We start from the raw sequence: 15,263 nt of genomic DNA on the forward strand, positions 1-15,263 counted from the left end.
ACAGAGCCGCACCACCGCTGAAAGTAGATGCTGGAGCCTGTTAACTCACAGAGCTCGGCCAAAACAGCGCACAGTGTACGGCCACAGAACTCTACCCCAAGGACACGGGGTTAGAGTCCTTGTAGGCCCACTGAATGCGCGGAGTCGCTGCCGCGAGCGCTGCTATAGACGCTGGCTATGGAGCACGTGCACTGAGGCGTGCCGAGTCCCTGGTGAGGCCAGATGCCTGACTCAATTCAGCCCTACCTACACCTAAGCCTGGGCACTAGCAGGCTAGGCTGCACAACACATGCGTACCAAGGGTAGGGGTTTCTTAATGAGATATTCACCAGAGACATTCATACGTGCATACATCACTCACTCCACATAGTCTGTAAATACAGTCTATACTAGCGCATGGGCGAGCGGCCATGCAAACCTTTTATAGTGACGAGTGTCCCGGACCTTCCTGGCTTCTTGGATGGGCCAATCTGAACACGAGCAGGACCTGAGCACGTGACCCTCGATCTCCAATGGGAGATCACTCCACGGGCATGCTCAGTGGCCCGACATGAGGACTTAGTCCCTGGAGAATCTTGCTGCTGAGCAGCATGCATTGTCATAGCTGTGCCAGAGGTGGCAGCAGCAAGCAAACCCACGGAGTTGGCCTGGGCAGAGCGCCGGGACCGACGAATCTGCTGAGCAGGCTCCACTGCGGCCGAAGAATGGGAGACCGCTGGGTGCAAGGCTCTGGATTCCTGCTGTGCAGTGGCAGGAACCCGACGCCTAACATTACCCCCCCCTCCTAGGGCCCCCTCCCCTCTGAGCCTCACTACGCTCAAACGCCGCAATGAGGAGCGGAGCGTGGATGTTCTCCACTGGCTCTCAGGTCCGAGCCTCTGGACCATGACCCTTCCAATCCACCAAATAAAACTTTTTGACCTGCATCACATTGCATCCCACGATGGCATTGACCTCAAACTCGTCCGAAGACAAGTCTGATGTCCCGGCAGATGACTCAGAGAAGCGGGACAGGTGAACAGGCTTAAGGAGGGACACGTGGAATGTATTAGAGATAGCCAAGTGTGGTGGAAGGGCCAGACAGTAGACCACAGAGCTGATCTGCTCAAGGACCTTGAAGGGGCCAATGTAGCGCGGTGCGAACTTAGCGGACTCTACCCGCAGCCTGATGTTTCGGGCGGAGAGCCACACCAAGTCGCCAGGGGCAAAAGTCAGAGCAGGGCGCCGGTGTGCATCAGCGGAGGTCCTCATTCTCTCCTTGGAAGCCCGGATAGCATCCTGGGTGCGATCCCAAATGTCGCGTGCCTCCACCGCCCAGTCTGCCACCCTGGAGTCGGTGGATGACATGGGCACAGGGAAGCGCGGACGCTGGCCGTAATTTAGGAGGAATGGGGTCTGACTGGTGGAGTCGGCCACAGCATTGTTCAAAGCGAACTCTGCCCACGGCAGCAAGGATGCCCAGTCGTCCTGCCTGTCCGAGACAAAATGTCAGATATGTGATCAGGGTCTGGTTGGCTCTCTACCAACCCGTTCGTCTCGGGATGATAGGCTGAGGAGAGATTCAGCTCAATGCTGAGCAGGGAGCAAAGCTCTCTCCAAACCCGGGATGCAAACTGAGGACCCCGGTCACTGACAATCTTGTCCAGCATGCCATGCAGGTGGAAAACGTGCTTAATGAACAACACTGCCAGGCCCCGCGCGGAAGGTAACCGGGAGAGAGGTACCAGGTGCACCATCTTAGAGAAATGGTCAGTGACAACCCAAATGACCGTGCTGCCACTGGACTTGGGTAGCCCCACCACAAAATCCATATCGACCATCTCCCAGGGCCTGTCCGCTACTGGCAGAGGAAAAAGAAGCCCAGCGGGCCGCTGCCGAGAGGACCTATTCTGGGCGCAAGAGACACACACCTGAATATAGTCCCTGACGTCTCGGGCCATATGCGGCCACCAGTACATCCTCGCCAGAAGCTCAGAGGTACGTTTTATCCTGAAATGTCCACCCACCCTGGACGAATGAGCCCAAGAGAGGACCTCCGGTCGCAGACGGGCAGGGACAAATATCTTGCCCGGAGGTACTGATTCAAGGGCAACCAGAGCCACAGTCCTCAGGCTCCCGGATGGGACGATCAGCCGAGGCTCCTCCTCCTCTTCCTCCGATGACACCACCGAGCGGGAGAGAGCATCGGCCCGGATGTTCTTCTCCCCGGAGAGAAAATGGAGGGTGAAGTGGAACCTGGAAAAGAACAAAGACCATCTGGCCTGGCGAGAATTTAGCCGCTGGGTTGTTTGTAAATACACCAAGTTTTTGTGGTCGGTGAACACCTGGAAAGAATGGCGAGCCCCCTCCAGGAGGTGTCTGCACTCCGAGAAGGCCAACTTCATCACTAGCAACTCCCTGTCCCCGATGGCATAATTCTTCTCCACTGGTGTGAAGGTCTTGGAGAAAAAGAAGCATGGGTGCTTCCGACCTTGCGTGTCCTTCTGAAACAGGACCGCTCCAGCACCGACGGAAAAGGCATCCACTTCCAGAATGAAGGGCTTATCTACATCGGGGAGATGTAGAATGGGAGCGCTAGCGAAATGGGACTTAATGGAGGAGAAGGCCTTGGAGACCGGTTCCGACCACAACTTGGGGTTTGCACCCTTCTTGGTGAGGGCTACCAAGGGTGCTACCAAAGTCGAGAAGTGGGGGATGAATTGGCGATAGTAATTTATGAACCCCATAAAGCGCTGCACCGCTTTGAGAGAATGAGGTTCCTGCCAATATATCACCGCCTGTAGCTTGGCAGGATCCATGGCCAACCCCCGGACGGAGATGATATAGCCCAGGAAAGGCAAGGACTCCTGCTCAAACACACACTTCTCCAACTTGGCATAGAGGGAGTTTGCCCGCAGGCGATCGAAAACTTTGCAAACATCTCTCCGGTGGGAGTCAATATCTGGTGAGTAGATGAGAATATCATCCAGATAGACTACAACCGAGATGGTAAGCATATCTCGGAAGATATTGTTCACAAAGTCTTGGAAGACGGCCGGGGCATTACAGAGGCCGAAGGGCATCACCAGGTATTCATAGTGCCCATCCCTGGTGTTAAATGCCGTCTTCCATTCATCCCCATCACGGATGCGAATCAGGTTGTAAGTCCCCCGCAGATCAAGTTTGGTAAACACTCTCACTCCCCGTAGCCTATCAAACAGCTCTGATATCAGGGGCAGAGGATACTTATTCTTAACGGTGATGGCGTTAAGACCCCTGTAATCAATGACAGACCACAAGGCTGAAACAGTATAACATCATATATTACATGTGGGTGCAGATGAAAAGAAAACCAACACAATCGGCCCATGGAAAATCAGTGTAGGACACACTGTAATCAATAAGAAGCAGCAAAAGGAAATCAGTGCATAGATGTCCAAGGTATGATAAAATCACAAATCTTTATTAGATAACACAGGTAGAAAAGCACAAACAATGACAAACAAAGGGTGACACAAGCAGAAGCAGAGCAAAGGGGTATACAGTGTCAAAAACCTCCCTCTGACCCTTATCGTGAGTAAATACCTGGTGGTAAAGATTTTTAAGTATCCAAGTATAAACCCCCAGTATATAACAGGCAGACCAGTGAAAAGCAGTAAGGGGTAAAGTCCCCAGCTGGACAGCCATATAATCAGGGGTGAGGTTACAAAGACACAAAAGCAAGGTAAACATACCAGGAGGGGAGAGACACTGAATCCCAAGCTCAGCTGTCCCCGACGTACGTTTCGGAAATGATCTTCCTTCCTCAGGGAGCGTGTCAATAGGTTGTTAATTGCGGTTTAAATAGGGGAAGTAAAAACAAGCACCAATCATGAGGGGTGACGCTGACCAATCCCCCCTCATCCCCCATCGCTACCTGGGCTGGCGCTGATCAGCACGGGGCCCCATGACGTCAGACACCAGACCACAGGCAGACGGGGGCGGGACAGGAAGCGTGTCCACCCACACATGTACAGGAACAGGAAAGACGGCCGCGGCCATCTTGGATATGGGCAAAAGGCAGGAAAACTGCCAGAACTGTGAAGGGGAATAGTGAGCGTCCCTGAAAGGACCTTACAAGATAGAAGCGGGCTGAATAGCGCTACAACTAATGAAGTACCCTAATATAACAATGTAGTAATGCATCACCAATGGTATACAAATTAATTAATATATAGGGGAGCGCAAATAGGGCATTAACAAGAAATGGAAATGTAAACTAAGTGTATAAATTACACCTGGGCAGCAAGAATAATCGATAAGATGAGAGGCAGAGCACATAATATTACAGAGTTAATAACAATAACCAGTGTTCAGTGCCCATACCTATCATATATAATCAAATACATGATTTTAAATACATAAAGCCGCACAAAAGCTGTATACGTGTCGATATATACATCAGTATACACATCCATAATATTGAGCCATAAAATACACCTACATATTGATACAGCGACGTCATTAGTCCAGCATTCATAATAATAAGGCTGGTTTCACATTTGCGTTTTTTAGCGCTGGAAAAAAACGCATACGTGCGCATGCGATTTTTCCCCTATATTTAACATGGGTGCGCATACCTGCGCGCTGGCATGCGCACGTATGCGATTTTCATGCGCTGCGTTTTTTTGGGGTGTGCGTTGGTATTTTCCAGACGCAGCATGTTGCATTTTTTGGCCCTGAAAAAAGCGCATGCGCACGTATGCGCACGTTTTGCGCTAAAAATGGCCATTATAGCCTATGGATGCGCATACGTGCACACTGGCATGCGCATGTATGCTTTTTTTTAGCGCTGCGTTTTTTTGGTGGTGTCCACTTGTTGTCCTAGTTATAATCTTCTAAAGTCAAAAAAAAAAAGTCTATATAAAGGAGGTGCCTGCCAAAACTCTGCCACTACTACACTGACAGATTGAAGAGCAGACAGTCAACCAAGAACCCATTATATCAGCGAAGAATGTGAGTATATTACATTATATGCCTGTCCTTTTAAATTATGTATGTACTAATGATTTTTATTATTTTTACATGCAGTATGTCTTCAGAATCCAAGTATTCCCCATCGCGGCAGGAATTGGCGCAAGCAGACCGTGAGGTGATTATTTTCGTGCATCTGGTAAGTATATCTGCTGCTTCTCCAAATCTCTTACGTTTTTTCAACTTTTTTAAGACATCGTCATCATCATCTGCGGACGGGACTAGTGAGGGCGAAGAGCAGGAGCAGCGAAGCCAAGTCCCGGTGGTGATACGGAATGTAAGTATCAAATGATTTGTAATGTTCTTTATTTTTTATCTTCTATTTTTACTCTTTCTTATGTTTCTTTTTTTGTAACTTTTTATTCAATTTAAATTTGATTATTCTAATGAATGTGTTTTGTCTAGGTTCCACAACGGGATGAAGACGTCTACCTGGATAATGAGCAGCTCATCAGCCTGGTCCAGGAGCGTTCGCCGTTGTGGGACAGCCGTAACCGGCTGCACAAGGACATTGTGGTGACCCGGCGGCTATGGATGAGGTGGCCGCAGCGTTGATGGATGGCTGGGAAAGCGCCACAGCATCCTCCAAAAAGGCGTTTAGTGAGTATTTCCCTGCTCTGTATTGTGCCGCAGTGACTGTTGTCCTTGACGTCACTGTTGGGTTTCGTGCTAGGTGTATTCTAGCAGGAAACCCAACAGTGTCATCGGGGTCTACAGTGACTGCTTTGAGTATTGTATTGCTACATTGTGCCGCAGTGACTGTTGTCCTTGACGGCACTGTTGGGTTTCGTGCTAGGCATATTCTAGCAGGAAACCCAACAGTGTCATCGGGGTCTACAGTGACTGCTTTGAGTATTGTATTGCTACATTGTGCCGCAGTGACTGTTGTCCTTGACGTCACTGTTGGGTTTCGTGCTAGGTGTATTCTAGCAGGAAACCCAACAGTGTCATCGGGGTCTACAGTGACTGCTTTGAGTATTGTATTGCTACATTGTGCCGCAGTGACTGTTGTCCTTGACGTCACTGTTGGGTTTCGTGCTAGGCGTATTCTAGCAGGAAACCCAACAGTGTCATCGGGGTCTACAGTGACTGCTTTGAGTATTGTATTGCTACATTGTGCCGCAGTGACTGTTGTCCTTGACGGCACTGTTGGGTTTCGTGCTAGGTGTATTCTAGCAGGAAACCCAACAGTGTCATCGGGGTCTACAGTGACTGCTTTGAGTATTGTATTGCTACATTGTGCCGCAGTGACTGTTGTCCTTGACGGCACTGTTGGGTTTCGTGCTAGGTGTATTCTAGCAGGAAACCCAACAGTGTCATCGGGGTCTACAGTGACTGCTTTGAGTATTGTATTGCTACATTGTGCCGCAGTGACTGTTGTCCTTGACGGCACTGTTGGGTTTCGTGCTAGGCATACTCTAGCAGGAAACCCAACAGTGTCATCGGGGTCTACAGTGACTGCTTTGAGTATTGTATTGCTACATTGTGCCGCAGTGACTGTTGTCCTTGACGGCACTGTTTTTTTTTTATCAACAGTGGACAAAGTCCGAACACGTTTGCGTTCGATCAAGGACCGCTTCAACAGTGATGTTCGTGCTGAGGGCCAGGTTCGCAGTGGATCTGCGTCAAGGACCAGAACTAGATACCGTCACTATCACGCGTTGCAGTTCCTAAGACCGGTCCTTGCCACGAGATCGTAAGTATTATAAATTTTGGGTATTTATTTTTATTAATCTGTGTTTTTCTAATCCACAGCTGATGCTTCTTGTAAAGGCATGGTAGTAATGATTTTCCTTTCTTCCACAGCACCTGGAGCAGCACCCTGCAACCTGGCCCTGGAGCGGTCCTTCCTCGGACGTCCTCTGACCCGTCCCAGCCATCCGACAGCCAGGAAGCACCTTGCAGGTCAACCACACACACAGCTGGTGACCAGGAAGCTGGGCCATCAGGTGTTCCCCTGTCCCAGGTCTCTGCCACTGGTTATGCGGGCACTACCCGCCAGCGGCAGAGGGCCTTGGACAGGAATGTCTTGCCCGAGTTTATGCATTTGAGCGAGACATTTAATTCCAGCCTCAAGTCACTGTCCGACAGAGTTGAAAGCGGTTTTGCACTCATGGAACGTGGTTTTAACCACTTTGAACACCGCTTCAATTCTGTAGAACAGCGCCTTGACCGTCTGGAGGCCGACCTCAACAGACCAGCACACCATTTTTTTAGTAAGATTGAAAAGGGCATGGCGGAACACCTTAGTCCTGAGCAACAGCTGAATGTGCTGCAGGCCTGCAACAATGCTTTCTTGCAGGCTATGCAGCATAATCGGTACGGTCAGCAGTCAGTGGTGTCCTTTCCACCTGTGCCACCATTGACTCGCTTCACCTCACTACCGACTTGTGCTGCATACCACTGCACGGACACCTCTATTCAAAGCCAGGACACCCACCGTTACACCACCACAAGTCTGAGTGCAGCTGGTCACTTCACCGACACCACCATGGCAAGCGCTGCTCCTGTCTGGAGCACCACCGCCACTCCCATGCATGCGTGGAGCTCAGCCACCACTAGGCAAACATGGAACAGCCCTGCCGCTACAACAACATGTAGTAGCCCTGCCACCACCACTCTGCAAACCTGGACCATCACTGCCGCCACCAGTCCTCCTGCAAGGACGAGCACTGCCAACGAAGAGCAGCAGCAGCAGCCACCTCAGCAGCAGCAGCCACCTCAGCAGCAGCCACCGCAGCAGCAGCCACCTCAGCAGCAGCAGCAGCCACCTCAGCAGCAGCAGCAACCATCTCAGCAGCAGCAACCACCTCAGCAGCAGCCACCTCAGCAGCAGCCGCCACCTCAGCAGCAGCCGCCACCTCAGCAGCAGCAGCCGCCACCTCAGCAGCAGCCGCCACCTCAGCAGCAGCAGCCGCCACCTCAGCAGCAGCAGCAGCCATACCAGCAGACGGGGGACCTACATTCAATATTTGCCCCTAGTTCAAGGCGAAATCTATCAAGGCGGGCATTGGGCCAAAGTCGGTCCAGGCACACAAGCCTACGGCGACATGCCATTACAACTAATGTACCTGAACAGATTTCCTCTCCTCCAAGTGTTCCTAGTTTAATTCCCTTAACTGGACTACCTTCCCCCACAAGTTTTGTTGCCCCTTCCCCTCAAACACCGTCTTCAACTGCAAGTGTTGCATATTCCCTGCACACCCCCAAATTGAAACCATCTGGCCCCAAACGCCGGAAAAAATAATTTTTTGGTTTATTTTTGTGATAAAAAATAAATTTACATTTGTGGTTCACCATTACTAAGTTTCATTAATGTTGTTTGCGCCGCTCACACACACTGATGGGTAAATACATGTTAAAAACCAACCCAAGGCCTAGTATAGTCATATGTGAAATAACACGGACTAGTATAGTCATACCAAGGCCTAGTGTAATAACTCGAGTTTTACCAACTTGGATCTGGTTTCATGAAAAACAAACTGTTGAAACGTGTCTTAAAAATAAGTTTCTTTCTAGTTTCACCAGTTTGTTTTTTGTGAAACAAGATGCTAGTTGTTAAAAATCGAGTTATTACAGTAGGCCTTGGTATGACTATACTAGGCCGTGGTATTTCACATATTACTATACTACTAGCCCCAAGGCCTACTATACTCATATTTGAAATACCACGGCCTAGTATAGTCATTACAAGGCCTAGTGTAATAACTCTAGTTTCACCAACTAGAATCTGGTTTCATGAAAAACAAACTGTTGAAACTTGTCAAGTTTCACCAGTTTGTTTTTCGTGAAACAAGATCCTAGTTGGTAAAATTCGAGTAGGCCTTGGTATGACTATACTAGGCCGTGGTATTTCACATATTACTATACTACTAGCCCCAAGGCCTACTATACTCATATTTGAAATACCACGGCCTAGTATAGTCATTCCAAGGCCTAGTGTAATAACTCTAGTTTTACCAACTAGAATCTGGTTTCATGAAAAACAAACTGTTGAAACTTGTCAAGTTTCACCCGTTTGTTTTTCGGGAAACAAGATCCTAGTTGGCAAAAATCGAGTAGGCCTTGTTATGACTATACTAGGCCGTGGTATTTCACATATGACTATACTAGTAGGCCCAAGGCCTACTATACTCATATTTGAAATACCACGGCCTAGTATAGTCATTCCAAGGCCTAGTGTAATAACTTGTAAGTTGGAATGGAGCAGATTACATTCATCCACTCAATGCTGACTTGTATTCCCCATGGACTTTCATTGGGGTTGGGTTTTGAGGGTTGTGTTTTGAGAAAATCACATACTTTGTTTTCAACTAGTTGCACAATTTTCTCTTGAAAAAAAATGGTTTCCTGATTCATGGCCTGCAGCTTTGCTCGTTCCAATATATTTCACGCAGACTAGCAATGCTGCATTTTAACTCATATGTGTATTTACCTGCCCAGGTGTGTGAACATCAAAAAATTCAGTTATACATGGGAAGTTTTTTATTTAATTGGAGTTTAAAAAATATAGTGCACTCAGTAATGGTATCAAATAAGGTTTTTTATTACCATAAACAAACAAAAACATTACACCATTTCATCTTGCCAGTGCACCCGTCCTACATCAGAAATAAAGTAGGCCGCAAATTGGTCCCTCATTTGGCCAACTTCAACGGATGACCTGAGAGTGTGCTGAGTGAATTCAGGCAATGGGTTAGGAGCATCATCGTCCAGTTCAAAGGTCGGGTGCTCTTTAGCCATCACAAAGTTATGTAGAACCACACAGGCCTTCACCACCTCATCGACTGTTTCAAGTTTAAGATTAATGGCCGTGCCCAGAATTCGCCATCTGGAAACAAGAATCCCAAAAGCACACTCGACAGTTCTTCTGGCCCTGGTCAGCCTGTAATTAAATATTTTTTTGGTGTGGTCCAAGTCCCGGCTGGAGTAGGGTTTCAGTAAGTTTCCGCACATTTGAAAAGCCTCATCGCCAACCATTACAAAGGGCAGTGGCGGAGCTTCGGTGTGAGGAAGAGGCTGTGGCATAGGGAAATTAAATTGGTTGCCATACAACCTCCGGCCCATGTCTGAGTTTTTAAAAGCCTGTGAGTCATTACCACGGCCAAATGCTCCACTGCTACAAACATACATCCGGCATCCGCAATCGCAATGAGTACTATTGAAAAGTACTTTTTGTAATTATAGTACTCAGATCCCGTTCTTTGGGGTTTGATGATCCGTATGTGTTTCCCATCAACAGCTCCCAAACAGTTGGGAAAATTGCATACTGTCCAGAATTTGTCAGCAATTTCCATCCACTTTTCAGCGGTGGGCAGGGGCATAAATTCTGGGCAAAGAACATTCCAGAGAGCCCGGCAGGTGTCAGCAACAATTCCAGACAAGGTAGAGATTCCAATACGGTACTGGAAGTGTAGTGAAGATAGGGTTTCTCCAGTTGCCAGGAATCTGTGAACAGACAAAGAAGTCAAATTAATATTTATGTATATTATTTAAAAAAACTATAAAATAAAATATTAGTACATTCACGAAAACTAATTACCCAAGGTTTTGAATACTAAATTTAAAAAAAAACCATCAGACCGCACCCCTTGGTTTTTAAAACATACCGTAATGTCACCAGTAGCCGTTCCTCAGGAGGAATCGCACGACGGAGCTGTGTGTCCTGTCTCCGGATGGATTGTTGGACACGAGCAAGCAAATCCATGAAACTTTCGTGGGACATCCTGATATAATCTGTAAATTTCTCCGGGTTTGCCTGTAGCTCGCTGTAGAGGGTGTGGTATGCCCCACGGCTCTCCCGGAGTTCAACAATCGGATGTATCCACATACGCCGCCGTCTTCGCTGCCTCTCTCTCTTCCTTTGTTCATGGCAAGCAACTGCATACGCCTGAGCCATCGCGATGTCCAAATCCAAGTTGAAGTGAAAACTCTTCCAGCGCAGATCCATGGTCACGAGAAGAATCAAGCAAATGTGAAGAATACTGTAGACAGGGTCTATATATATTAACATACCACACCCACAATGAAGTCCCATTGGTCTTGTGTGTTGTTGAATGGTTGTTTTTTCTTTTTTGTGGGGTTTTTCCAAAATCTGTAAAAAACGCAAACGCACAAAAAACGCATACAAACGCGCAAAAACGATGCGTTTTTTTCCTGCATGCGCATAAAAATGCTTGAAAAAAACGCAGCGTTTGTATGCATTTGTATGCGTTTTTTTAATGCGTTTTTTTGCGGGAAAAACGCGCTGCAAAAAAAAGCAAGTGTGAAACTAGCCTAAGATGGAGAAAAAAGAAAAAAGAAAAAACGCCAAATTCTCCATTCAGAGTGTGCCATAGAGTAAACTGGCACATAAATACAGAGGCATTATTAGTCCAGCATTCATAGTATTGCGATGAGGGAAAAATAAGGCCTTGAAACCGCCATATTCTCCATACAACAATGGAGGAGTAGATGTATCTTCATCTTCCCAAGTAGGATATCCATCCAACCCAACAAGGAAAGACACAAGAAAACCATCAGACAGGTGCCTGCAATTAAAACTGAAATAAAAACAAATGTTAAAACCAAAGACACAAAGAGTCACCCAACTGGCAGCAGCAAAAAAGGGGATAGAGAGGATAATCATAAAAATGGAGCAAATGACAGACACTCATTAAGACCCCTCGGATGAACCGTTTGCAACTTCCAGATCCACCTGGTTTCCAATTGACCCAGCCTTTTAGATAGGCCCCCACCTCTGATATCTATTCTCAGAGCCTCGATGCCACGCACTTTAAATAAAGATGCGTCACATTTATGATGATCTTTGAAGTGCTTGGGAATAGTTCTCAGGGTGGAGTCATCCATGTGGTCCCGTGCCGCCTGGATCCCCAACACATGCTCCCGCACACAGACCTTTAGTTGGCGTGTTGTAAGGTCAACATAAATAAGATCACACGGACAGGTGGCGTAATAAATTACGTATCTTGTCGTGCATGTGATTCGTTGTTTAATGGTGAAAGTTTGATCACCATCCGAGTTGGTGAAATCATTGCATTGCAATATGTTGGGGCAGGCAACACAGTGACCACATAGAGAACAAACAGCCCTGAGAGTAAAGGAGTCCAGGAATGAGGGTCTAAGACCACCAGAATAGTGACTAGAGACCAAATGGTCTCTTAAATTTTTTGCCCGTCGAAATGCCAAAGACGGTTTTTCGGTGGTGAATTTGTTAATGACTGGGTCAATCCGGAGTATAGGCCAGGCCTTTTGTAAAGCCGTCCGAACGGCATTAGATCTGGAGTTTTAAGTGGTAATGAACCTCACAACCTGCCGATCCCTAGACTCAGTAGATGACCCCATTTTATACAGTAAATCTTGTCTAGAAGTATGTTTGGCACGATTAAAGGCTCGCTTCAGTGATCTACAGCTGTATCCACGATCTAAGAAGCGTTGACGGAGCTCATTGGCACGATGGAAGAAAGTTTCATCCGTCGAACAAATACGACGTAATCGTAAAAATTGTCCAACTGGGACAGATTTAATAATATGTTCTGGATGAGATGACATGGCGTGAAGTAAGGAGTTGGTAGCCGTAGTCTTTCTGAAGATGTCCGTCTGTAAAAACCCGGCAGGGTCCCTCCTAACAGTAACATCTAGAAAATCCAAAGCCTCTGAACTATACTTAAATGTTAAATGTTAAATGGGTGTTACGGTCATTGCTGTTCAAAGTGGTCATCAACCGCTCAAGGTCGACGGGCGTGCCCTGCCAGATGAAGAAGACATCATCAATGTACCGCGTCCAAAAGGGGATGCGGCCCATTGACGAAACCTCATCTGACAGAAAGAGGTCCCTCTCCCACAGCCCCAGGAATAGGCCCGCATAGGAAGGCGCGAAGGCCGCTCCCATTGCGGTACCCTGGAGCAGCAGGTAGAAGGACCCCGTGGACACAAAGAAATTGTGTGTGAGAGTGAACTCTAATAGCTCCAGCAGAAGGTCCCTTAGGCCTAATGATAGGCCAGATGTATTCAGAAAAAATCTCACGGCTCTCAATCCGTCAGTATGTTTGATGTTAGTATAAAGGGACTCTACATCTGCTGAAACTAAAAGAGTATCACTCTCAAGGCAAAGCCCGTCGACCCTGCGCAGAAGATTCCCAGTGTCACGGAGGAAGGAAGGAAGGCTGGATACAAGAGGTTGCAGATGGTAATCTATCCATTTATTAACATTCTCCAGGAAATTGCCCCGTCCAGATACAATCGGTCGTCCGGGTGGTACGGAGGCATTCTTATGTATCTTAGGGAGTAAGTATAACGTAGGGATCGCAGGTTCAGATACCAATAATGCCGAACATAGCGGCTTAGTGATAATGCCGTCCTGCAGAGATCTTTTTAATATAGTTTCCAACTGAGATGAATAGGCCGAGAGGGGGTTATACGTCAACTTCCTGTAACAGGATTTGTTGTTTAACTGACGAAATGCCTCCCTCTCGTACATCTCAGTTGGCCACAGGACGACATTACCACCCTTATCAGCCGGTTTGATAAGAACACCTGGCAGTTTTTGTAAATATCCCAAACGCTGTCTTTCCTCCCTATTAAGGTTATCTCCAGCAATAAAGCTGGGAATTTTGTACAGTTCATCCATAACCACCCGGACGAACATATCAATATTGGCACACGAAGATAACGCAGGAAACTTAGTTGATCGTGGGCGAATTGAAGGAGGGATCTTACCTCCATCAGGGCAATTTTCCAAGGAGAGTTCCTCAAGTATCCTCAAAGTCTCCTGTTCCTCCTCTGTGGAAAACAATGTAGAAGCATCATTAGAATCAAAGTACCTTTTGAACAGCAACGACCTAGCAAAAAGATGTACATCCTTAATAGTCCCAAAAAGGTCAAAGTGAGAGGCTGGACTGAAGGAGAGACCCCTGCCGAGGAGACACAGATCGGCATCGGAGAGACTTAGCTCACTTAAGTTAATCACCTTATTGTCACGCTTGGGATGGATCACGTTTCTTCTATACGGATGGAATGTATGATCGCGTAGTAAATGTTAAATGGACCGTAACATCCATTTAACATTTACGTATAGTTCAGAGGCTTTGGATTTTCTAGATGTTACTGTTAGGAGGGACCCTGCCGGGTTTTTACAGACGGACATCTTCAGAAAGACTACGGCTACCAACTCCTTACTTCACGCCACGTCATCTCATCCAGAACATATTATTAAATCTGTCCCAGTTGGACAATTTTTACGATTACGTCGTATTTGTTCGACGGATGAAACTTTCTTCCATCGTGCCAATGAGCTCCGTCAACGCTTCTTAGATCGTGGATACAGCCGTAGATCACTGAAGCGAGCCTTTAATCGTGCCAAACATACTTCTAGACAAGATTTACTGTATAAAATGGGGTCATCTACTGAGTCTAGGGATCGGCAGGTTGTGAGGTTCGTTACGACTTACAACTCCAAATCTAATGCCGTTCGGACGGCTTTACAAAAGGCTTGGCCTATACTCCGGATTGACCCAGTCATTAACAAATTCACCACCGAAAAACCATCTTTGGCATTTCGACGGACAAAAAATTTAAGAGACCATTTGGTCTCTAGTCACTATTCTGGTGGTCTTAGACCCTCATTCCTGGACTCCTTTACTCTCAGGGCTGTTTGTTCTCCATGTGGTCACTGTGTTGCCTGCCCCAACATATTGCAATGCAATGATTTCACCAACTCGGATGGTGATCAAACTTTCACCATTAAACAACGAATCACATGCACGACAAGATACGTAATTTATTACGCCACCTGTCCGTGTGATCTTATTTATGTTGGCCTTACAACACGCCAACTAAAGGTCCGTGTGCGGGAGCATGTGTTGGGGATCCAGGCGGCACGGGACCACATGGATGACTCCACCCTGAGAACTATTCCAAAGCACTTCAAAGATCATCATAAATGTGACGCATCTTTATTTAAAGTGCGTGGCATCGAGGCTCTGAGAATAGATATCAGAGGTGGGGGCCTATCTAAAAGGCTGGGTCAATTGGAAACCAGGTGGATCTGGAAGTTGCAAACGGTTCATCCGAGGGGTCTTAATGAGAGTCTGTCATTTGCTCCATTTTTATGATTATCCTCTCTATCCCCTTTTTTGCTGCTGCCAGTTGGGTGACTCTTTGTGTCTTTGGTTTTAACATTTGTTTTTATTTCAGTTTTAATTGCAGGCACCTGTCTGATGGTTTTCTTGTGTCTTTCCTTGTTGGGTTGGATGGATATCCTACTTGGGAAG

General features: G+C 47.2%; 2 protein-coding genes and 1 long non-coding RNA gene across 4 annotated transcripts in view; 2 read left to right on the forward strand and 1 right to left on the reverse strand.

Annotated features, from left to right (window-relative positions):
* UBXN11 (UBX domain protein 11) overlaps positions 1 to 15,263 on the forward strand; it is a 522,546-nt gene that overhangs the window by 98,452 nt on the left and 408,831 nt on the right. The window lies entirely within an intron of this gene.
* LOC141077853 (uncharacterized) overlaps positions 1 to 15,263 on the reverse strand; it is a 55,766-nt gene that overhangs the window by 36,905 nt on the left and 3,598 nt on the right. Inside the window, exon 2 of the long non-coding RNA XR_012227602.1 lies at positions 13,711 to 13,773. This is a non-coding gene — a long non-coding RNA (uncharacterized lncRNA). The remainder of the gene's footprint in view (positions 1 to 13,710; positions 13,774 to 15,263) is intronic.
* Positions 6,423 to 8,361, forward strand: LOC141074892 (uncharacterized). Its single transcript, XM_073562202.1, has 2 exons — positions 6,423 to 6,688; positions 6,799 to 8,361. Exon 2 carries the CDS (start codon positions 7,034 to 7,036, stop codon positions 8,237 to 8,239), a length of 1,206 nt encoding a protein of 401 aa, XP_073418303.1. The 5' UTR covers positions 6,423 to 6,688; positions 6,799 to 7,033; the 3' UTR covers positions 8,240 to 8,361.

Source organism: Dendrobates tinctorius, unplaced genomic scaffold (assembly GCF_039654945.1).
Source record: "Dendrobates tinctorius isolate UK_male_01 unplaced genomic scaffold, ASM3965494v1 ptg000015l, whole genome shotgun sequence".
Lineage (NCBI taxonomy): Eukaryota > Metazoa > Chordata > Amphibia > Anura > Dendrobatidae > Dendrobates > Dendrobates tinctorius.